Source organism: Sitophilus oryzae, unplaced genomic scaffold, assembly GCF_002938485.1.
Source record: "Sitophilus oryzae breed Bouriz unplaced genomic scaffold, Soryzae_2.0 scaffold_1576_pilon_pilon, whole genome shotgun sequence".
NCBI lineage: Eukaryota > Metazoa > Arthropoda > Insecta > Coleoptera > Curculionidae > Sitophilus > Sitophilus oryzae.
The window spans coordinates 5,837,353-5,864,014 of record NW_022146254.1 but is presented as its reverse complement, the minus strand read 5'-3'; the positions used below and the strand labels follow the sequence as shown (position 1 = coordinate 5,864,014).

General features: G+C 33.4%; 1 protein-coding gene across 1 annotated transcript; it reads right to left on the bottom strand.

Annotated features, from left to right (window-relative positions):
- Nucleotides 1-10,748: 10,748 nt before the first annotated feature.
- Nucleotides 10,749-12,723, bottom strand: LOC115879485. The gene is made up of 3 exons (XM_030896385.1): nt 12,669-12,723; nt 11,534-12,606; nt 10,749-11,261 (listed from the first exon to the last, which is right to left on the bottom strand). The coding sequence occupies exons 1-3, from the start codon at nt 12,721-12,723 to the stop codon at nt 10,749-10,751; spliced, it is 1,641 nt and encodes a 546-aa protein (XP_030752245.1).
- Between the last annotated feature and the right edge of the window lie 13,939 nt (nt 12,724-26,662).

Genomic DNA, 26,662 nt, shown 5'->3' with positions numbered 1-26,662 from the left:
TTCATCCCAGGACCGATAATAAAATATATATTTTATGGATACCTTCCTAAATATCAACGAGATGAGCCATCGGAAGAAAGGGACCATAGTACAAAACAGAAGGGTGATCTTTTTTCTTTCCACTTAGGATATTGAAATTATTATATACTGTAATCGTGTTCGGCATTATGCTCTGAGAAATATAGATAAACAAAGAACAACAGATATAAAGCATCCCAGAGGAAAAGAGAGGCAATACCTGTACTCTCTCTCTGATATTTGTGAAAGTTACGGCAAAGTATTGTAAATGTCATCTTTTTAATCGACCTGAAAACTTCGAGCAAAAAGATGACACTTTCAACAATACCCTGACAGATATCAGAGACGATACACGTTCTTCCTCTCTTTTCCCCTGGAATACTTTTAATTTATTATTCTTTGTTTATCTAGATTTCTAAGAGCACTATGAACGAACTCAGCTTGTATGTTTGAAATAATCGTCCAGCTGGCTTAAAATGATGATCGATGACATTTCCTATATAATTCATAGATGGCTTCATTTCTAAGCCATCTATGACGCCATTTTTTTCAGTTTTGTTATAATTAATTTTGTCTCTTGATCTACTTGTAACATTATTCTTTTAATTTTATTAATTTATTTTGTTGAAATTAATTTCTGTTGTATATTTGATAATGATATTAAACATATTTTTAAAAAATGGTGTATTTTTTGTGTTTTTATGTATGTCATAATTAAAAATAAATGAATTAAAATTTTTTATTTTTTAAACTTCCCGCCATGCGTTACAATCTAGTCCGTAGTTCCTACAAGCGATATTGGGGGCGCTAGTAGCAGTAGACTTGTCAACAGTGTCAAATTTAAACGTCAATTTCACTTTCCAATATTTAGCAAGGCGCTCGCACTTCTCCTTGTGTATGTGTTTTGTGATTGTAATTGTAACACGCGGTTCATAACGACAATTTGACTCGAAATACCAAGTGTGTGGTATCAATATATTCATAAAAAAATACTTTTTCCAAATATGCTAATGAGTCACCCTTGTTCCATTTGAAAAAATTGACATATGTATGATTAAAAATACGATTTGTACATCTTTTAACCGGCCTAGACAAGACACGAAACCTATTAGACGATCAAAACTATTTTTCAAGTCTCCTTGGTTAAAACTTAGTGTTTTTAACAACACCATGGCACCCTGGATTGAAATTTAAAATAGGATTTGTTTTTAAGCGATAATGTCAAAAGTTGACATATGATATGTCATTCTATTCGAAGTCATTTTTTATCGAATAAAGTAGCAATATACCGAGGGTGCCTTTAAAAATCAAAAGATGTAATCATTTCGGTGAAACAGGAAGAGACCAAAAACAATTGAATACGTCAATAAATCCTAATTTATGTCATATACCTACTAACATAAAAATCATTTTTTTTATCTGAAAAAATAAAACAAGTTATAGGGTTGAGCCACTTTTGAGACGACCCGGTATATTAAAAAATATTGTTTCATAATGTAATATCATTTTAAAATTCTTGTATGTTATTTTAGATTCTGAAGATAATTTTAGAATAAACCGGAATATATTTTTAATAAAAACATTATTAATTATTAACAGGGTTATAATTATGATTTTGTTACAATGTAAGTAAGTAAATAATGTAATGTAAGAGAAAAAAATCAGATTTTACATTTTACTAAAATATTATCTAAATAAGCGCCTTTCTACAACAACGCCACTGACTCCCAATGGGTAAATTGAGAGTTGCCTACCGGTCAAAAGTCGTTTCAAGACTTAAATGGATTATTAAAGTCAAATTTCTTGCAAATTTGGCACTGGCGAACCATATTTTATAGTTTTTGAACAGAAAAAGTCAATAAAATAAACACTTAAGGACTACAAGCTAAGAAAATGCGTTAATACAGCCGGGGAGATAGCGGCAACAAAGCTTTAACGCGCACGTGCGACACGTACTACAAGGTAATAAATGAATGAATAGGCTCCCTCGCCTCTAATCGGTGTTGTCATATTCTAAAGAACTTATCCTTATTAAACAGTATCCGACTTATAATTTAGTAGTATAAGGACTATTTAAGTATTAATATCTCAATATATGTGTATAACAAGAAAAAAAATATTGATAATATTAAAGACGTGACAACATAGGCTGGATGAGGAAGGCTCGGTCGACTGTACCCAGAAGTAAACATGTGTACAAAAAAGGTTGTTTGTCCGCGTTGAGATGTAAATAGTGTAGTCTATATTTTATTTTAAGTCTATGGTTTTAGCCATAAACATTTTGAATTAAAACGGTTTTAATTTGTTGTCTCATTTGTTGTGATGATGCCATTCTGTGTAAATTTTAATATAATATTCATAATAAACGTGGTTCTCTGACATAACAGAAGCTAAATAAGCGCCACACCACAACTCATAAATAAAAAACTGCGTCTCTAAATTATCATTCTAACTGGCCGACCTCAAGGCCGCTCTAATAATAACCAGCCTTATTATTAAACACGGAAAAAACTATTATAAAATTTATCACTTACTACGGACGCCTGATATGTAAACTTGTTTCTACATTTTTCTAGCAGAGACATTTGTATATAATGTGTGTCTTGGCCCTCGTTCAGATATTTAAATAAATAAAACAACGCAATTCTTGAAGACCGCATTTTTCTTATAAAACTACTGTACGATAGAAAATATAATCTTATAATCAAACAGGCCTTGATTTTGACAGTTAAAAATTCGAGTACACTTGTCAATAGGAATTCATTTTTCTACCATACTACACAAAGCACACTTGATAATAAAAAATAAGTGACATTATACACTGAAAAAATTAATTTGTGAATTTTGTTTGTAAAATCGCTGTATGTCTAATCAACTCGTTTGTAAAATCACTGTATGTCTAATTTGTGGCATGTATGTAAATATGTTATAATATATTTTTATATTCACCAATATTCTTTGTGAATTTATGTAAAAAATGCGTATCTCATATCTCATAGTAAATTTTACTTATTCATTGTAAATTTATCTTTTAAAATCACCAACTTATTGTGCTATTACTATAGAGCAACAACAAATTTAAACATTTTATTATAGTGAATTTATATTTACTTTTGAAAATTCGCAAAGCGAATTTACAATTACATTTGTAAATTCACAAAGCGTTAGTAAATATCAATAAATTTAATAAAACACGGTTAAGGTTAATAAAAAGTCACAAAACAGAACTTATCATTGAACTTATGAATGTAAGATATTGCCATCTCTTCTTGTCTAGAAGAAGCTTACTGGAGTTCTGAGCCTAATCAAAATAGAAACAAAATTGCCATTAGATACAAAATAAAAAAAAACATGCAAGAAAAAGGTATCTAATCCGAACAGTCAACTTACCAACTCTGTTGAGTCCTCTACTCCGGTCCTCTATTAAATTTGTCCTCCGAAACACTAAATCCGAAATAATAAATAATCCTTGAGATATGTTGATATAGAGAGATCGTTAAAATTAAAATGCAAATAATTATAATATGTAAATGGAGATTGTGTTTTCTAAGAGGGCTTTATATTTACAGAAACTACATATAAACAGAATTAATATAATTTACTTATAATATATATACCCTTAAATTATAAAAAACACTCACTTATATAACACCCACGCTCTGAGACTTTCCACTGAACTGTTCGTCTTTCCTCCTAAATACAATACGTTTTCAATCGAATACTGAATTCGTTTTGATCACTTCCTGTTTCACCGGAAATGACTACAACTTTTGATTTTTAAATGGCACCCTCGGTATTTTTTTTACTTTATTCAATTGAAAATGACACTCTGAATATAATAGCATATCATGTCAATTTTTGACATTTACGCTTAGAAAAATCGTATTTTAAATTTCAATGGCTGTGTTAAAAACACTAATTTTTAATCAAGGATGCATGAAATAACAAAATAATTGTCTATGATTTTTCGCAAAGATATTTAAACTCAAGAGATACAATTGTTTACCTTTTTCCTTCATCGGCCATTATCTATCCTTATTTTCGCATCTCTCTTACACCAAAAACATTTGCCAGATTTACCTGTATATTGGTATTAGTATTCGATTAAATACCACAACCAATTATTAAGTAATAAATAATTTCGTTATATTTCTATAATATATCAAGTACATTAATTTGCTAACGTCAATTTTTTCATTTAATGCTTAACTGCTTAACTATTTTAAATTTTATAATGGAATGAAAATATCATGATCGTGTTTCTTTTAATAATAAAAAGCAGTTTGGCAACGTCAGTTTTAGAAATATCCCGGCGTAGTACAACGGATTTCGGGAATGAATGAAAATTCCTAGATTCTCCTGTTGCGATGTTGCTATGCCGCTGATCAAGCTCCGTATTCTTTATTTGCAGTATTATAGTATTTTTGCGTTATTTTGTGGACTTCTGTGGACATTAATTTGAAAATATGGTGCATTCATGTATTGTGTACAAGAGAGTGTATCATTTAAATCCAAATTTAACTTTTCACCGGTAAATAAAAATAAGTAGGGTTAGGTATATTATCATATCCTCTTCTCTGTAGATCAGAGGTGGACCTACACATAAAAAATAGCAGATTTCTAAATTATATTTATTTTTAGGTTTATTTTTTAAACTGTATATTTATTAATTTATTATGTTTTTTAAATTATATATTTATTAATTAAATTATTTGTAGAAAAAAGGTACATGGTACGTACTAATTACTAATAACTTAATAACAATTTCTGTTTCCCTTTTAAGAAAGGGTATTGAATAAATATAATCTAGGTACCCACTTGGGTTTGACAAATCATTACCTACCTTTTGTGAAAATTTTATTGGGGTGTACCAAAAATGGAATTTTGTGGCCTTACTTTTTTGTTGCCGTTACAATTTAATACGGCTTTTGTTTTAAATTTTGGTTGCTATAATGTAAATGGACATCTTTTGACATACATGTAATTAATGTACTTATTACATGAATTTTATGACTACTACATTTTATTGTATTTTTACATTTTATTGTATTGAAATTCTTTGCACATGCACTTTTTATTATTTATAAACTTTTTTTTCTTTGCAAACCAGAGAAAAAAAACTAAATATTTTTTAAGAGTAAGGGAAGAACCGTTTACTAAACAATCGCCATTTTATTTTATTTATGATTTTCTAAAATTATCGCTAGACTTTTCTGATGACTGTATTATAATATCAAATAATTTTGTTTAGATTTGTAATAATTTCATTTAATGACATTCATTTATCGAATTTTAACTACAGAGCAGACTCCCTATTTGTTATCATTGTTTCACTACGTTGACCATGATCATTCGACTAGTCAAGTGCATTATTTTAAAATTCCTCAACACTGAACAGCTAACTTCCAAAAATCTTTCAGTTTCATAGCGCTACATTTGTGGAATAATATTTCTAATAACTTTAAATTTCAATCCTTTACAGATTATAAAAAACAAATTAAAAATCATTTACTAAATTCATAACAATAAATCATTTAAAAAATTATAATTTCTTCGACTGATTTGTGAGGTTCTTGTTCTTCTGATATGCCCGTCATTGGTTGCTGTTCCGGTTACACTGTTTCGTTATGCCTCTCTGCTTATCTCTGCTCATCCCTGATAAAATTATATTTATACTTTTTTTATCTAATTTTATTTTTTTTTAATTCTGTTTATTTTTATAATTTAATTTATTTCTATTTTGTTTTTGGGGTCGCACCACTCTGGTACTTTGTGTCATTGTATCGGTTTTTTAATCGCGGTGCGATCCCTTTAGACACATATTTAGTAGTTGTAAAATTCATATAGGTATATAATAAATATACATATAATAATAAAGTTTTTATCAAAAATATGTGAAGCCTACAAATATTAGTTTTTGGTAAAATATTGTGTTACTAGGTTAAAATAACTATTTTATTTTGTTATTGCTAATAGAGGGAGTCTCATTCACCGGAGATGAACAAGGTTTGGAACAATATATTGAAACTGCATTTACTAATACACCCAAAATTTGATATTTTATTTAATAAAATAAAGTAAAAAACGCCTATTGATTTTTTTAATCGTTATTCTTATGTAAAAAGCCATCTTATAATAAAAAATTACGGCGGTTTTTATTTATTTCGCTATCCTCCCTCAACTTATTTTTTTCCTATTAGTATCGTCCCTCAAATTTTTACAATGCGACAAATATGTAAGTGTTATTATTTTTTAAATTTATAAAACAATTATTTTAATTTCCTTAAAATACTGTCGGTCGATCGGCACGCCACTGGAAAATTGACCTCAACCGTCTAATCTTTGTAAACAACTACATTGTTGCCGTTGCGCCGATACTCTATTCCCTTCTTTGTCCATTCTCTCTCGCATTCGTTGATTTTCGCAAATCAATGTGTGATGAAGGTTTAGAGCGTATTATGAATGGAATGTTGTGTCTCCCGGGTTTAAATATCTTTGGTTTTTCGTGTGTTGTCCTGGCCGATTAAAAGATGCCGAAATCGTATTTTTAATAATATCTCAATTTTTTCAAATGGAACGAGGCTGGCTCATTAGCATATTTAGAAAAAGCATTTTTTACGAATAATTTGGCACCACATATTTGGTATTTCGAGTCAAATTGTCGTTTGCCAAAAGCATGTTACAATTTCCAGTTAAACCTCGTATATGGTTTAACATACTATGGTTTAACTGTCAAAAGTTGTGTATGTTAATGTCAAAAATTGATATATGATATGTTATTATATTCAGAGTATCATTTTATATCGAAAGTAGTAAAAATACAGAAGGTGTCATTAAAAAATCAAAAGTTGAAGTTATTTACGGTGGAACAGGATTCAATACAAATCAATTGAATACGCCTATCAATCCTGATTTGTGTCATATATACTAACGTACCAAATCTCGTTTCTTTATCTGAAAAAATAAAAAAGTTATAGAGGTGAACCACCTTAAAAAATAGTTCTTTAAGATCTTTTAAGAATTGGATAAAGAGTTAAATAACTGAGAACCGTAAAAAGAGTAGGTATTGGTAATGTGTAGTTGCTGCAGTTGCAGTATATTATACAGTTTTAAGTTTTAATACCTATACTATGTGTTGCAGATGTTACAAAACTTAAAAACTAAACAACTGATTTTTATTAACATATTTCAACTGTTAAGCTATAGGTACATACATAGACAATTATATTCCTAGTAAGTACAATATTTAAATATTAAAGTCGCAATCGCAGGTTACAGTCGCAGCGATTTAAAAATCGCAATCGCAGTTTCAATTGCGATTGGTTTTGCTCAACTCTAATACAAACACGCTTAGCGGTTGCCATACACCTTGACAGTATTTTAGAAAGAAGAATCGATGATATACCGTGCTGGCAACTGTTACTTTTGGGTCGGCATTTACATGTGTGGAAGTAAATCGCATAGGGATCTTATTAAGTCGGAGTGAGAGAAATGCGACCGACCGACGCGACGCGCGACGGTGTGCTGTTGCGGCGTTGTTGATACGCCTACTTTTTTTTCAAGACATAACTAGATAAAATCATTAGACATGTTTCTGAGCATCTGAAATGGAATTATAAGGATATCGTTAGGGTGTCATTTTTTTTATAACGAGAAAACGTCAGTAATCGCGATAATTCAAAAACTCAATTTTTAACACAGAACAGGCCATAACTCAAGAACCACTTTAGATATTGAAACTTTTTTTATTTTCAAAATCGGATATTTTACAATATGTTTACATAAGAAAACTTCGATAAGGTTGTTTTTTCCATTCAAAAATTGTAAACAATCCATCCATTTACTTTTAGAGCATAGCAATTTTTAGCAATCGTGTAATTTTTTTATTGATAAAGATTTTCACATACTGTCTAAAAAGAAAATACAGCAGAAATATTAACAAAGTTCTTGAAAAAAACTACAATCTATTATTTCTAATAGATTTCGGGATATCGATTTTTGATACCCACTCAATTGTAAAACTTGGAAAATAAATTGGTTATAATAATGGTTTTATAATTCGCAAACTCTCTATTTATGTATCTAGTAATGCTAAAACACTCTATTTGAAAGTCGATTAGAGAAAATAGTATGATTCATTGGCAAGTAATGTAAACATTTACGATCCGGTAAAATTGTGATGTAAGAGGAGGCTTAGCTTGCCTGAGGCGAATCAGTAGTAGTTGATAGGCCGGCAAGCTGTTGTGTTGTGTTGTGTTTTGTCATAGAGCTGATATTTGGGGGTTGAGAGTCTTTTGACTATAAAGCTAGATTTATAAACTCGGAAGTTGGCGTTCAGTTGAGGTTCAGTTGCAGTTGGATATTCGCGGCAGTTGAGGTTCAATATTTTTGCATTTATAAACTGTCAGTTTCGGTTGTAGGTTAGGTTTGGAATTGTGAAAATTTTGAACGTTTTTCTTTCGATTTAAAAATGCTTTTGGTATTTGTCAAAGTTCAAACACAGTAATCCACGATTACGCAAAATATAAACATTACATTAACAGAAATAATGAAACAACAATAAGGGTCATTTTCCAATGCATCGGCGTACTGTGCTTCACGTGATCGACAGGCGCTTATTCATTGGCTGTCGCCGAACGTCGCCAGCGGTCGCCAACTGCCTGCAACTGCCGACATAAACATTGACCATCTTTGAACTCCGCTGAACGTAAAACGAACTGCCAACTTCTCGACCAACTGACTTTATAAATGCGCGCGTTCATTTCAGTGTTGAACATTTTGAACGGCAACTGAACCTCAACTCCCGAGTTTATAAATCCAGCTTAAACGTTGCAAGTACTGTAAGGCAACGGGTCGTTTGACCGGAAGAAAACCTCTTGTGACGTCTTGCCTTCGAGGTTGGTCTTGAGAGTTTGAGGTCTCCCTTGTCTTCTCGATTGACACGATGCGGCGTTGGGGTAGTGAGCTACCCCAATTAGCTTATTCGATTGGGATGCGAATCTGTTTAGCGGCAGATTTGCGTCCGGAGGAAGCCCCTATACTATTTCAGATGACACTAGCTAGTTGTTGAAGATGATTAACCAATATATAACCGAATGATATTTGAATTAGATGGAAAATATGGAATGGGATATATTGAATAGAATATATCAGTGGCTAGGGGCGGAGTACCCCCGGGTGAGTCTTACTATTTAACTATCAATTTTATCCAGATCAGTAAATGTTTGTTTTGTTATTTTCATGTACAATGAGAGAGTGCTTGCCAATGACCAACTAAATGGATATTTGAGGTGAATTTGCATTGTGAGACCCGGTTGAGTAAGCCCCAGAAATAAGCGATTTTACACAATTCCATTTATTTTTACCAAATATGCAAGTGTTTCTAGCTTGTACTTAAAAAAATTCAAGCTAAAAGGAAAATTACAATGACTCGTTAATAAATAAACAAATTAATTATCACGAGACGTAATTAAATCGTGAAGCTGAACGCATGACATCCATAACATACACCTTTCCCTAGAACTTTAAGTACTGACAGAGGTATTGATTGGGTCGGCCGGTCAACTGCGACAAATCTGCTATATCCCCTTCCACGTATCTTAGCGATGTGCACAGTTTCTCGGTTTATTTCATACGTTTGGCAACGTGTTTACTGTCCTCTCTTTGTTCATAAACGCCATTGTACTCTTCTTAAATACGGAAATCTCGACCCAAGACTAACTTTTGCCAGCCCTTAGTACACCTTATAAGTTGATAAACAAAATTTTCATCGATCAAGATTTCCAATGTAACTTTAACCATTTTTTTCGATCATCGGTTACTCTAGAATTACGTAACGAATTATGTAACAAGCTAATAGGTGTTTTGCATTATAAGAGTAAAACAGTACATGAAAATTGCCAGTAAAATAAATTAACTTTTAACACAACAAATTAGTCAGAGTTGCAAAATGCACTTGTTTTTTTGGCGTTCAACTAAAGCGCATTTCCCCCATTTAAAATGCAAGAAAAACAAATTACCTGTAGGCGAGAAAAATGAATAAAATTCTCGATTATTTTTGCTTATTAAGTTCCACGGTATAAATAACAATGAAAAATAGACAAATGACATTTCGCATTAATCGTGCTACCCACGTGCTACCTACTTAATAAAAGCTTTTAACACATTTAGAACTAATAAAAGTTTTCTTAGTGAGTTTAAAGAAATATAGTTTGGTTGTAATAGCTCTCTCTCTCTCTCTCTCTCTCTCTCTCTCTCTCTCTCTCTCTCTCTCTCTCTTTTTTTTTATAAAAAACTTATTAGATTAGGCAGAAACCTGTCGTTCGAAGTGAATAAAATGAATTTGCCGTAATTGGCTATTTTATAGAAAATCCATATATCTACAAGTTATCGAAAAATAATTCAAAGAACTACTTCTTCGTTTTTCTTGATAGAATAATATACAAATATTTAATAAATATTATTTATTAAACTACTGTCTTCTTCTTAAAGTGCCTTCTCCATTCAGTGAAGATCGGCAACAACCATGGCAAATTCCTTTCTATTTTTCGCTCTTCTCAGCAAAGTATGTGAGTCAAGGCCTGTCCAATCTCTAATGTTCTTAAGCCAGGAGCATTACCGTCGTCCGGGTCCGCGCTTTCCCTCAATTTTACCCTCGATGATGAGCTGAAGGAATTCATACTTGCTATGTTTCATGATATGGCCCAAATAGGCTGCTTTCCTCTTTTTTATTATGTCGAGGAGTCCTCGGTCCTTGTTCTATCTCTATTTATCACCATGACTTTTGTTTTGTTTGTATTTATCCTAAGATTTATCCTAAGACCCATTGAGTCGCCCACCGAAAACAGTCTATCAAGAAGTCTTTGCAGGCCCTCAGTGGTGTCTGCAATAACGACGGTATCATCAGCATATCTCATGTTGTTAATCAGCCTGCCATTCACTTTTATGCCGTCTTCTGATCCCTCAAGCGCATTTCGAAATATTAGTTCGGAGTACATATTGAAGAGCATAGGGCTCAATCCTTGCCTAACTCCACGCTTGATAGGTATTGCTGTTGTTTCAGTATCCTGTAGTTTTACTGTCGCTACTTGTTGTTCGTATAGCTTTTGGATAATTTTCAGGTCTTGGGTATCCAGGCCTCTTCTTTCAAGGATGCTCAGCAATTCCCTGTGGTTGACGCAGTCGAATGCCTTCGTGTAGTCTATGAAGCATAGGTGTACCTCCTTTCGTTGATCTCTGCACTTCTGCAAAAGCACCGATAGCGCAAACAAGGCTTCTCTCGTTCCAGTTCCTCGCGAAATCCCATTTGCTGTTAACTTATGTCTAGCTCACATTTTCTTCGGATTCGATTATGCAGAAGCTTTAAAAACAGCTTTAGGACTTGACTCATCAGACTTATTAAACGAAACTCATCACATCTTTTTGCACCAGTTATTTTAGGAATAGGTATAAATATCGACCTTAGCCAGTCCTGCGGTATGTTTCCGGTATTGTATACCGAATTGAAGAGGTTTACCAATAACTTTAAATTGTCTCCGTTTATTAGTTTTATCAATTCTGGGTAGATGTTGTCCGGTCCAGGTGCTTTCCGGTTTTTGGTGTTCTTTAAAGCTCTCTCGATTTCTGAGATCATTATATCTGGACCATTTTCAGTTTCTATTTGGGAGTGAAAAGAGGGGCCACCGCCATCGAACAGTTCCCTTATGTAATTGGTCCATACCTCCTCTAGTTTTTGTTCGGTTAGGATTGGTTTATTCTCACCGTCCACGATTCTGGTACATGTTCGAGGTTTGTGTTTCCCAGTGACTTCTTTGACTTTTTTATGTAGGTTAAACAAGTCATGTTTTTGGTGGAGCTCCTCGACTTCGCGGCACCTCTCCGTCATCCACAGTTCTTTGGCTTCTTTGATTTTATTTCTGATAAGCCTGTGAGTGTCTCTATATCTCTGAGGGTCTGTGCCTTTAAAACTTCGCCGCTTTTCCATGAGGACTAAAATTTCTTGAGTCATCCACGCTTTATTGTGCTTCTCGTTATTATTTGTTGTTAGTTGTTCTTGTGTTTCCTGCAGCGCTTCTTTAATTTTCTTCCAGATGTTCTCTATGTTATTGTGGTCTTCCAGTCCAGGGGTTTGAGAGGCATTTGGCTGTTGGATCTTTCCTAGTTGCTCGTTGAGTTTGTTGGATACGTCTTGTTGTTGTGCCTCACTTCTCAGTAAACTCATGTTGGGTTTTTTAGTGAACTTCCGAACAAATTTTTTGAGCCTCATTCGGATTCGTGCCACAACGGGATTATGATCTGACCCAACATCCGCTCCTGGGTAAGTCTTTGCACTAAGTACTCCATTTCTGTATCGCTTTGGAGCTAATATATAATCAATTTGGTTACGTATTGGATTTTGCTTTGAATCTTGTGGCGATTTCCACGTATAGAGCCGCCTTGCAGGTAGTTCAAACCACGTATTGCAGATAAAGAAGTTCTCCTCCTGACAGAATTGGATTAAGGTGTCGCCTCTTTCGTTTCTTTCGCCTGTTCCATAGTCGCCAACGACATCCTCGCTTTTCCCTTTGCCAACTTTGGCGCTAAAATCTCCTAATATAAAGGTAATTTCATTTTTTCTGGTGTAAGATAGCAGTTGTTTCACTTCAGCATACCAAGATTTAATTTCCTCTTCTGGTCTTCTTCACATACATGGACCTGACATTCCATGTACCAATCTTTACTGTCCTTGCAGAGTTGGTTTTTAAATAGTTTGAGTTTTTCCACGCGGGGATTCTTAGCACCCCTTGACCATCTAAGGTCTGCCGCGGACTAGGGGCCATTGACTTTTGTTGCGTTGCCATGTTTTGTTTGTCTTGAGAAATCTCTAGAGATCTTTAATATGGTGGTTTCTCGTTGCCTTCCATATCCTTATGCCGTTGACTTCTTAAAGTTCATCCGCCTTTTGGGACGATTTCTCACCCCATGGCCAAAAGAGTGCCCTTTCACACTCCGCTCTTCCGCCCTTTGAGAAAAGACCGTTGGCAGAGTGAGTGCGATCGCTTATCCCGGCGATCACTCGGCTCATTGCTCACCATATCTGGCTACCCTCACTTGGTTTAGTCTGTGGGTCAACACAGTGTACCGGGGTGTGGCGCTTGGAGCCAGCAAGTGAGAGTTGGGTGTCTCGTGAGGACCAGTTATCTGGGACCTCCGCCCGCCTATGGCCTCTGGAGTGACCGTACCAAACAAAAGGTACTACCTCTCCAACACACCCCTACACCCCTAAACTACTGTAGGTAAATTAAATAAAAGTAAACTGGTATAAATTTAAATAAGTCCATAAACTAACTCCGATTTTGAAAATAGCTACTGTCACTAGAAACTTGCCATGACAACACTAGCCATCTTGATTACAATTTTATTTATTGGAAAATCCATTTTTATTCAAAATCTGAGCCAGATAGATATAGGAAACCCTAATATAGTTTGAAAGAGCATTTAAATATGCTTCGACTTATTTAAAAAAATACATAGTGTTGCATTTGAAATAACGAAGTTTTTATGTAAAGTAAATATTTAAAATAGACCAGCAATTTTTGATACCCCTGTATACATTTAAGGAAGGAATAACATTTTTCTGTAAAGTTTATTTCTCTACCTTTAAACTCAGCACAAGAACTAATTCTGAAAAGTAATGTACAGGGTGTTAATAATCTATTTTATTGTAGCATGCAAATTTAAATATCTTTAAATATCTCAAAAACCAAAGATTTTAAACATATTTAACCCTTATAATAAATACCTTTTTTGGGCCCAAGAATCCAAAAATGAAATAAAATACCAGGTGTTCCATAAGAAAAAATATAACTTTGGTATGGATCTTAGTTCTGAAACACCCTGTACATTTCAAAATAATTTTAAATTGTGCACATTACCTCCCCACATATACCCATAAAATATTTTGTTTCTACATCTTTCCGTTTTCGTATAATCAACCGAGGCGAATGAGGTGCGCCACCCTGTATAGTCAAAGGTTTTTAATAATTATTTATTTTATGGTTTTAAGTTTTAATCGTATAATTAAGGTGTTACTTTAATTATACTTAACTATAATTTTTGTACCAAGATATTAACTATCGACACTGTTGACATTGATGACTTTATTTAGCAACAAATCAATTTTCAACGTGACATTCTCGACTTCGCGCGTCGCGCGTCGTTTCGCCTAATTCTGATGATATATCATTCCATTCAGAATGTTCTTTTATATCAAATAAAGTAAAAAAAAACACCGAGGATACCATTTAAAAATCAAAAGTTGTAGTTATGGGTATGGTGAACCAGGAAGTGACCGAAAATAATTGAATACGTCAATCAATCCTGATTTATGTCATATACTAAGATACCAAATCTCGTTTTTTATCTGAGAAAAATTAAAAAGCTATAGAGGTAAGCCATTTTTGAGAAACGCCCGGTATATAGTTCATTTTCTTAACTTTAATTAAATCCAGTAAGTTGAATAAAGGCATTATAAATATTTTCTAAAATATAACAAAATATAGTATTTTTTTAAATAAGTATTCTTAATTATTGTTTTATTTCCTGTAATTTAATTAATATTAAAAAATTTCTAAACCTCTGTGGCGGATTCATCTCTTCAAAAAAATAACATTTAACAGAATGTCAACGGTTTATATAGACGTATCTGTTTTTAGAAAAAAACTAAAGTGTTCTGGAATAGTTGCATTTAGATATTTTAAATAGTTTTTTCTTTTCTATGTGTTTTTTTGCTTCCTACGACAAGAAGAGATATACTTCCCGAAACGTTAAGCGCTTTCAGATGGAGCGGAGCGTCCGCGACGGACCGTTCGCTACTTCGAGCATGTACCATGAGTTTATATGAACAATTTCACATGGGCGCGTACGCTCCGTTCGACGGAGTTCGTCAGACGGTCCATCGCGGACGGTCCGCTCCATCTGAAAGCGCTGTTAAGCATTTTTTTGTCCGTTACAGCGCTTTCAGATGGAGCGGAGTGTCCGCGACGGAGCATCCGCAACTTCGAGCAAGTACCATGAGTTTATATGAACAATTTCACATGGACGCTTATGCTCTGTCCGACAGCTATCTTGAAAAACACGACGGACGGTCCGTCGCGGACGCTCCGCTCCATCTGAAAGCGCTGTTAGGTAAATTTGTTTATTACTAAACCACTGCTGACAATTAGTCTCCGTTGACTTAACGCCAGCAATGTTTACAAAATAAATAACTTAATAAAAATAACAAACATAAATAAATAAATTATATTTCGTAGATTTTCTTACAGTGGCGAAATACCCATAGGACTTTTTTGAAGAGATTAACTAATACGGATCTAATTTTAAGTATTTAACTTATTACATATTCCATCCCTCATATCAAGAAATGTGAAATATGTATATTAGGGTTTTTTTGGATCGTAAATCTCAAAATTTTAAAATTTTTAAAACATCGACTTGGAATACCTACGAAAAGTTACCTTTAGTAATGTTGATAAAAAACTTTATTTAATTTTTTTTTATTAAATCACGTCTTTTGCCCTCTACCGGCTGTTAAAAATTGAAAACAAAGACTTTTTTTCTTAATAGTCGATCTGGGATACCTACAAAAAGTTACCTTTGGTTATAATAATAAAAAAGTAATATTACCGCTTTTTGATAAAATCACAACTTCTGCCACAGTTTTAAGCAAAACTCCTCGGAAACTTTGAAGGCCATTTATTTTGACGGAAGGAAAGATAAAAACTGTTCTTGAAGAACATATTTTTTTAGTACACGAGCCAGGTTCTATATTTTTGGGTCGCAGAGTTGCCAGTTCTGGATCGGCTCTAAGCATTTGTTAACTTCTTAGAAAGTACTGAATATGACCTAGAAGAACTAGTAGCAGTAGGATGTGATGGAACCGTGGTGAATACAGGAAAAAAATGGTGCAATTTCTCAATTAGAATTAAAATTAGGACGCCCTTTGCAAAGATTGATCTGCCAGCTTCACGCTAATGAGTTACCTCTTAGGCATCTTTTTGAAAAGCTTGACGATCAAACCCTAGGTCCAAAAGCTTTTGCAGGAACTATAGGAGATCAAATACAACAGTGCGAAAATATACCAGTTGTGAACTATACCATTATTGACTGTGATTTACCAGACGTGGATTTTCTTGACTTAAGTGCCGATCAGAAATATCTGTATGAAATTTGTGTTGCTGTTTCTACAGGTGAATGTTCCGTAGATTTATTAAACCGAAGCTCAGGAAAGTTAAGTCATTCTCGATGGCTAACTTTGGCTAATCGCACCTTACGTCTTTATGTTAGTACCGAAAATCGAACATTACAATTAAAGGAACTGTCCAAATTTATTGTCAAGGTTTATGCTCCTTTATGGTTTCAAATTAAATGCAACTCTTCATGTGTAAATGGTGCCAAACATGTTTTAAAAACAATAAAACGCAGCCGATACCTAGAGCAAGATTTAAAAAATGTTATGTGTTATAGACCCTGTAATACAAAGAAATGCCTATTTGGTCCATCCAGAAAATCTTCTGATATGTATGCTGCATGACACTCGCCCCCATATAAGAGAGCTTGCACTTCGCCGCATTCTAAATGCAAAAACTCAAGACAATCGTTCACGCAATATCCGACGTTTTATCATACCACAAATTAATATTGACGCAGATGACTCTGTTGATCTAATTGATTAGCAAAAAAATGAAATAACTTGTCCCCCATTGCTTCAAACTTTGGAAGTAGATGATTTGAAAAATATGATTTTTAGTTCTTCTGAAACAATCATCGACATCGCTGCATTTCCCTGTCACACTCAATAAGGTAAAGAGATACGTGAAACTTAGCATCTTTATCAGTTGTAGGCATACAACGAAGCATCTTTATCAGTAAACGAAGCATCTTTGTCAGTTGTTGGCATACAAAACAGAGACAGTTTTATAAAGACAAAAATAAATTCGCGCAAACTTATGCCACAATTTGAGTCAAAAAAAGACTACAATGAATAAGTGAGTAAAAATAAATGGATGATGGAGGGTGGGATGGAACTCGCCGAGCAGTTACCTCCCCGTGATGAGTTCTGCGTTGTTTAACAATACTGAATACACAAAATATTGTTAAACAAGCGAAAAACGTCTCTAAGTGCTCTGCTCGACACATTTAAAGTGTGTAAAGTGTGTCTTTGTTAAAGTGTGTAAATATTTGGGTATTTATAAAAAAATTGTTTGACCTTGGTACATAGGGTACACTGAGTAGGAGGGTTAAAATGTCATATTTCAATAAGATATATTATTTCTAATTACAAAAGTTACTTATTACCTGAAATTTTGGCTAAAAATCAAAATTTTATATTTTTGTATTTTTTACTTTTTTTAAAGCCCGGTAGAGGGCAGAAGATGAAAAAAAATTGAAAAACTATAAATAGATATTAGTATTCTAATACCAATTGGCAACTTTTGCGCAGTATTCCAAAACGATTTTCAAAACTTCGATTTTTCGATCCCCCTAATGTACAGGGTCCGGCAATAGTGCGTCGGGCATCTGTAGCTAAGTGCAAATGTAAAGTATGTACCAGGATGTATTTCAGGAAAATATTTTAACTTCTGTAGGGTGGCTCAAAAAAGTGTGAGTGGACCTGGATGATTTTTTTTAAATGGGACACCCTGTATATTATTGAATTTTTGGCTTTCTTTCAGATCACTTTACATAACCCTAAGATATGAATAAATAAATTTCGATTAGTTTCAGAGATATTAAAAAATAAATCAAAAATATATATTTTTCAGCCCTTCTTAAAAAAATTATTAAAAATACAAGAACTGTTCTGAAATCAAGACTATTTTAGGTATTTACTTTAGATGGTCTGTACTTACTTTGTTATAAATATGAAAATCATAAATCTAATAGAGGATGTTCAAAATTCTACGCCAAACTTTCTAAAATATAAAATAATTTTTCTTTGTTTTTTTAAATGGAACACACTGTATATTATTTTTTCAATAGACGGAGAATTAAAAAATGAACATTTTTTGTAATTTAAAGTATTTCAAAAATTTTAACGGTTTCGCGGATATTTGCGGTTTTATATTTCATATGGCATTTTCCACAGTAAATTTTTATCAAAGCCACCCAATGATTTTTCTCTCGTATTTTACCATTGACAGCGCCATATGAAATAATACTGCGTGTATCTGCGAAACCGTTAAAAATTTTGAAATACTCTAAATACAAAAAATGTTTATTTTTTAACTCTCGATCTAATAAAAAAATAATATACAGGGTGTTCCATTTAAAAAAACAAAGAAAAAATATTTTATATTTTAGAAAGTTTGGCGTAGAATATTGAACATCCTGTATGATTTACGATCACCATAATTATAGCAAAATAAAAACAGACCATCTAAAGTAAATATCTAATGTACTTTTGATTTCAGAACAGTTCCTGTATTTTTAATAATGTTTTAAGAAGGGCTGAAAAATATATATTTTTGATTTATTTTTTAATATCTCTGAAACTAATAGAAATATATTTATTCATATCTTAGGGTTATGTAAAGTGATCTGAAAGGAAGCCAAAAATGTAATAATATACAGGGTGTTCCATTTAAAAAAAATCATCCAGGTCCACTCACACTTTTTTGAGCCACCCTATAGAAGTTTACATATTTTCCTGAAATACATCCTGGTACATACTTTAGATTTGCACTTAAACAAAATTCTCAAGTTTTTTATTCTAGGAGCTACAGATGCCCGACGCAGTATTGCCGGACCCTGTATATGTTACAAAAAAGTGAAACTCGGAATTCATCAACATACCGACTATCGTCTGAAAAAATAAAAAAGTTGTATGGGTGAGCCACTTTTGAAAAACACCCGGTATATCATTTTAAAGCGATAAAGTCCCCTCTTGAACTTGACAAGTATCTGCCGCTGGTACCGGCAACAACTAATCGCTTGATGGAATTAATTTATTATAATGTAGAAAAGAACAGAAACAGCACCACCTCATAAACCGAGGCTACCGCGATGTGATGTTTTTTAGCGGAACACGTTGTGCGCACGTGTATAGCAGATATATTTAGCAAATGCAAATTGATGTTAATTGGTGGTTGAAAAAAATCAACATGTCGACGTTGCCAATTCGCGTTTCGTTTTTTAGCATATAATTAATACGAAAAATTACGGATTGTAGATTGTATGGGAGGGGGAAGTTAATCACTGCAACCTTATAGATTTCTTGTAGGTACCCCCTTTCTTGAGTTATAACTCATCATGCAAGCTGAGGGCTTTGAGAGGGCCAGGTATCGGAGACGGTTTTACATAGGTTAGTTCTCCATCTTCGGATATCAGTCGTAACCAAAGTTTATGGCACGAATGGTTGTCGTCTCGACGCACTCAATGATGAGGTATTCTGGTATTTTCCCATTTTCCTCATAGAATCTGCATTTGTCGTTGTTTTTTAGCTTCAATCTGTTGAGGTGTTCATTGAGGAGACAGTGTCCAGTTAAAAAACCCCGTAACAATCCGAAAATTGTTCTTACTTACCTTAAGAACTTACGACCGAGGAAACACGAGGTCTCTCGATTGTAAGTTCAGAGAAATTTCTTCGAGTGTCTTAGACCGTTGGTGGATTGCCATTCCATGTTATGGGTGGAGTCTTCCAGATTCTTGAGTTCAGCTTTTGGTTTCCAAGTTGGATTCCACTTGTGAAACAGAATGGTTCTGCTCCAGTTAGTGGAGTGTTCGCTCCTTTTCTAGCTAGGTCGTTTTCTTTTTCATTAACTTCTATCCTTTAAGCGGCGGCTACACGACAGCGATTTGCCTGCACGGTATAGTTTGCGCAAACTAGAAGGAACACTTTGCGGTGTCCACTCGATGCAAGTAAGAGCGTACGTTCATAATTATTTTTATTTTGAATTTGTGGTTCCGTTCGTGGAAATGTCAAGTGACGAATTATTGTTTTTATTGCTTATTGTTAAAGAAAAAACAGCAAAATAAACGTTATAGATCGAAGTGAAGTAAAAACTGACTTAAATAGAAAACAATTTTCTTGTACGCATCATTTTTTCTGTTTCTATAGGAATAATCTTTCAATTTTATCTTCCATAGACACGGCAACGATCAATATATTTCAATAAAACTCGTCATAAACTCCTTATTGGAATAAGTACGAATATCAGACATTTTCTAAGAGTTGATAACTAATAACACAAAACCCACAAAGTCACAAAACTGTACCTTGAACTCGCTGATACCGTCTACACGTATAATATCACCGCACAAACTAGTTTGCGCAAACTAAAATCTTTAGCAGCGCGACGTTTACGCAGGCCGCGCTTGTTGGTTTGTGCGTGCTACCGTTTTACTGTCTACACACAGCGAGTTCCCGATACAAACAGGTTTGCGCAGGTAAGCTCGTGGTAAAGCCTGTACGTGTAGCCGGCCCTTTAGTGAGCTGACTTTATTTTCCTTCGTGTTTGGTTTAACACACACACCTTTGTATGTTTTGAATTAACACACATCCTAAACTATTTTCTTTGGAGATATAATAACTCGACTATATTTTTGTGAATTGTATACAGTTTTTTTTATGATATTTTGGAAGTAATGATTTTTTGTCACTAAAATTTTAAATTATATTAATTTTCCGTTCTGCATTCCAATTACACCCCCATTCATTTCTTTGTGAAATAAAATAAACTATTTACAATTAAAATAACAGACACATCTATCACTGTCAAAGATTTTGTCGTTAGACAGACTATAGCTGGATTATTGCAGAGAACAAAGGAGGCGAACGGATAATGTTTGATCAATAGATCTGATATTCCGATGAGCAGTGAACGAAGCGATCAGACTATGCGAATAAATCTGGTGAAACCTGATTTGATTAGTAATTGGTGAACGACGATGAAACCTGAGAGTTGTGTCAAGTTGCATATACATTTTCCAACCTCAATATCTATACCCTCTGCCTCATTTTTGACGGTGGTGTCTTTTGCCTGCAAGACAAGAAATTCAAAGTGTTAGTGAACTGTCAGTCATCCTTCCTGTTTTCTGGATGGTATCATTCCGATACCTAAAACAAGTAATCAGCCTTTGGAATTGTTTTTGGACTCGATGAAATAAAGGCCATTATGCATGCATGATTTCCGACGGCTGTCATTTTTATTTTGCATGTAGAAATTTAGTAGGCGCCTGTCAACATATATCAAATGTCAAAATTAACTGTCATCTTTAATTAACTCAACGCCAAAGTTTAGACCGTTGCGTTTAAAGCTGTAACTATTGTTCCTAAACCGAATTTTTGAAGTTAACGAGTCATTCGAAAAATTGAATTAAATTGAGAAAACTTTCGCGCAATAATGTTTTACAATTTTCGAAGAGAGTTTTGTCTTAACAAGAATGCCTTGCCGAGCTGGTTTCTGTTTTCGGCTATGGAGCACCACATTATTCGACAATTCGACAATTTCTCGTTGATATGAAGAATTTAAACGTGGAAGTATTAGTCTTAGCGACGATCCAAAAACAGGTCCACAGCGACAGTCACCCAGGATGCTATACGTAATATGCACCCAGGATGCTATACGTATACGTATACCTTTTCCAGAAATTTAGAATAAACTGTGTGGTCAAAGGTTGTATTCCGGTGCCCAGAAAATGCAGTCGATGTCTTCAAAATGGCAATTTAGAAGCTACCAACAAGCGAGTGGAATAACTGCTTTCAGAAATGGTTCCAACGGATGCAAAAATGCATATTTCTTCGCATATTAAACGCCATAGTATTTAAAAGTTATCTACTGTTTTTTTTTTGTCTACCTCTATACAGGGTCTGGCAGTAGTGCGTCGGGCATCTGTAGCTCGTAGAATAGAAAACCTGGGAATTTGTTTTAAGTGCAAACGTAAAGTATATAAGATACTTGCGAAAGTTTCTTCTTACTCGTTGAAAATTCTGAGCGTTGAAAAATTGCGTTCTACTAACTGGTGATCTTGTGGCAGGTATTGTCAATACTAATTTACACAATTTAGACACTTTGGTGTAGGCATATTCTAACTCCTTGTCTTTTAAAAATTGCATTAGTTATCTAGCGTTATTTCTCGCACTAATGTCATCAGTTTCGTAAATCACTTTTAGTTTAGATCGCAGTAACAGTCGAAAAACTGGCCATAATGAAGAAGAAAAGATTTAAACGCATATCTTCTGGAAAAGTTTTTCCTTTATATGCATCAAAATTGCAGAGCTTGGGGAATTTAAAACCATATAAAGCGTTAAATCTACAATTTATTTGTTGCTGAATATCTGTCCGAGAAAACAAACGACATCTATAAGTTTTTTTTAATATTTGTCTATTTTTATCGACTAGTTCATTGTGTTGGCGGTGACTAATTTCCATCTGCTTATTAAGGGCGTTTTCAATTCTGGTTTTGTCAAAGACTTTTTCTTTTATGAGGGCCTGCAAATGTGCGTTGGACATAATGTGTCTTTTTACAGCTTTATGGAAATTGTTTAAATCGAAAAAAACAGTTTTATTCCAGAGACCGTTTTCATTTTCAAATAATAAACATGACCAACCAAATAACTTACATATATTTTCACACCCTGTTAACCACTTAAATTGTTCGTATTGTTTTTCGGAATAAAAATATCTAATACATTTTCTACTGTTGCTCGGTCGGAGTCAAGTGATCATCGGAGTCATTTGTTATGGGCTTGATATAATTAAGATAATGTTTTAGCATTTTTAATTTAAACCAAATTATTTGTTCTACATTTCAAAAATTACATTTTAGAACATGATGTTTTGTAATTTGTTTAGGGGCACTGCTTCCTTTGCTTCCATGAACTGTATGCCGCTGATGTAATATACAGTATACAGGGTGGCGCACCTCATTCGCCTCGGTTGAATATACGAAAAAGGTAAGATATAGAAACAAAATTTTTTATGGGTATATGTAGAGAGGCAAAGTACACAATTTAAAATTATTTTCAAGTGTACAGGGTGAGTCAAATTCGACGCTTTTAAATGGAAACACCCTTTTCTATAAGAGATAGACGAAAACTAATATCGGTGCCTGGTGCTCAATTTTCATCAAAAACATTATGGTGAAAACCGCACATCAATATCTGTTACCGTTTCGGAGTTACGGGGTGTTTTTCAAAAATGTGCATTTTTAACAAATCGCTGTAACTTTTTTACTATGGAAAATTTTGTATTTCTATGAAAACATTTCCAAATCACCTTTTTGCGTAGAATTTAATGGTTTAAGTATAATTTTTTTTTAAATTAATAATTTAAGAGTTATCAACAGAAAAAATGATTTTTTATTTGGGACACCCTCTATATTTTTATTTAACTGAAAAGAATTTAAAATTACCTTCCCAAAAATATAGCACACTTGATATTTTGTTATAATCCTCTTCGAAATATAGAATTTTTAAAAGTTCGCCACTTTTAACTAGTAGGCTTTGGACCCCTTATTGATGATATGCCCTTAATGGAACTCGAAAACATATTTTTGCAGCCAATTTCAAGAATAATTGAATAGCTAACCAAGATCCCAGCCGGATCTAAATCAAGGATCTAATCCTATGGATATATTTGCGGGAGAATAAAGGTTCCTTATTCTTCCGTATAATCTAGACAAGAATTAGAAATACTTAGCAGTTATGAGAGGGTATCATTCACCCCCACTGAGTTAATGAATTCCGCGAGAAATGTTCAAAAACTGCCCCGTCTGTCCATAACAGAAGACTGTCGATAAGTCGAATACCTGTAGCAAAATCTCATGTCTTGGTTTGCTATTTATTTTTATTGTTATTAGATATAGTTTAAATGTGTTGATGTTGGTTAAATATAGTTTAAATTGTTATAAAATTCTGCATCTCTCATAGCAAATATTATTTTCGTTTTAATTGATGCTCACAGCTAGAATTTTTTTGCATTACAGGCGGTGCCGTTCAAAGCCTACTTATTTAAAGCGGGCGAATTTTTATATACTCTACATCTCGACGAGAAATAGAGCAAAATATCAAGTGTGTTATATTTTTGGAAAGGTAATTTTAAATTATTTTCAATAAATTAAAAATATACAGAGTGTCCCATATAAAAAATCAATTTTTCTGTTGATAATTCTTAAATTGTTAATTTTAAAAAAATTATACTTAAACCATTAAATTCTACGTAAAAAGGTGCTTCGGAAATGTTTTCATAAAAATACAAAATTTTCCATAGCAAAAAAGTTACAGCGATTTGTTAGAAATGCATATTTTTGAAAAACACCCCGTAACTCCGAAACGGTAATAGATATCGATATGCGGTTTTCACCATCATGTTTTTGACAAAAATTGAGATCCAGACACCGATATTAGTTTTTGTCTATCTCCTATAGAAAAGGGTGTTTCCATTTAAAAGCGTCGAATTTGACCCACCCTGTACACATACTTTCAAACTGACATATTTCCAAATTGGCCCGTTGCATATACAATTAGCATGAGCTAAAGTATGTCCAACGAGTCAGAAAATACTTCGACAGATAACATTAAAAAATGTTAGAATAAACAATTTACTTGTGCATTAAAATTAGAAGCACTACTATATTCCTGACAAATTTGAAATGGAAATAATGGTACAACGGCTTCAAACTCGCCTCACAGTATTAAGAAAATGTTGATGCACTCAGCGTCTAGGGCAATGAATATCGTCGTTTTCTAAGAATAAATTAACCCGGGGTAAAAGAACCTTATAAGTTAACTTACCATATTTACATATGATTTTACATCTACGAGCTAGTGTTTGAAAAAATTCTTTATCAAAGATTACTCTCTGTTGACAGCAATGCGGAATCGACAGTTTTTTTTATTTATGCCTTGTATTAGAGGGGGTCTTACAGAAAAATACTTGGATTGGTCTATAGTCTATACAGGGTGGCGCACCTCATTCGCCTCAGTTGATTATACGAAAACCGAAAGATGTAGAAACAAAATAGTTTTTGGGGATATGAGGGGAGGCAATGTGCACAATTTAAAATTATTTTGAAATATACAGGGTGTTTCAGAACTGAGATCCATACCAGATTTATATTTTTTCTTATGGAACACCCGGTATTTTATTTCATTTTTGGATTCTTGGGTCAAAAAAAAGACATTTATTCAAAGTGGTAAATACAGGGTTAAATATGTTTATAAGGTTTGGGTTTTGAGATATTTAAAAATATTTATGCTACAATAGAATAGATTGTGCTCAGTTTAAAGGTAGAAAAATAAACTTAGAAAAATGTTATGCTTCCTTAAATTTATACAGGAGTACCAAAAATTGCCGACCTATTTTAAGGATATATTTTACATAAAAACTTCGTTATTTCAAATGCAATACCCTGTGTTTTTTGAATAAATCGAAGCAGATTCAAATGCTCTTTCAAACTATATTAGGGTTTACTATACCTATCTCGCTCAGATTTTGAATAAAAAGCAATTTTTCAATAAAATGGCAATCAAGATGGTTGGTGTCGCCATGGCAATTTTCTAGTGACAGTTAGAAACTATTTTCAAAAGCGAAATTAGTTTATGGACATTATTATTTAGATTTATAACAGATTACTTAAATTTACCGACATTAGTTTAATAAGTAAGCATTCATTATTTTATCAAGAAAAATAAAGCAGTATCTGTTGGCGGAACGAATGGATATGTTACTAATGATTTTATTTTGTGAGGAACATTGCTTCTTGGCCTCAATGGCTTATGCTCAAAGATATCCAAATAGAAATCTTCCTGATACGCTTATCAGGAAGATTCTTATTTGAAAAAGTATTTAACTTCCTGTTTCACCGGAAATGACTACAACTTTTGATTTTTAAATGACACCCTCGTATTTTTAACTTTATTCGATAGAAAATGACACTCTGAATAGAATATATTGTCATATGTCAACTTTTGACATTTTCGCTTAAAACAATATCGTATTTTAAATTTCAATCTAGAGTGCCATAGCTATGTTAAAAACACTAATTTTTAACCAAGAATTCTTGGAAAAATAGACTTGATCGTCTAATGTTTTTCATGTCTTGTCCAGGCCGGGTAAAAGATGTCCATAATATCGTATTTTTAATCATATCTCATTTTTTTTCAAATGAAATTAGGGTGGTTTATTGGCATATTTAGAAAAAGCATTTTTTACTAATAATTTGGTTTGGTAAATATTAAAATCGCAATCGCAGGTTACAGTGGCTGCGATTTAAAAGTCACAACCGCAGTTTCAATTGCGATTGGAGAATCATGGCAGTTTTGCTCATCTCTAATACACAGTGAGGTCTGGTTTAAGTGCCTTTTACCGTTGTGTTACCTGTTACTATCCCTTTGATAAATTAAACTAACCAAACCTTATGATTGTCATAATGATACGTTATAAGTCTAAATCGGAAAACACGATTTCACTGATAAATCTTTCCCACACCGTAAATGTACACCCAATCTATTCAATTATTTTACTTGTACGCGATACTACAATGCAGACCACTATTACGCGAATCTATTCTAGTGCTATTGTAATAAATAGAACCCACTCTTTCATGTTACCCCTTTCGCTGTTTCTATTCGCCCCTTTTTGGAGAACAATTAAGGCTGAGGAGA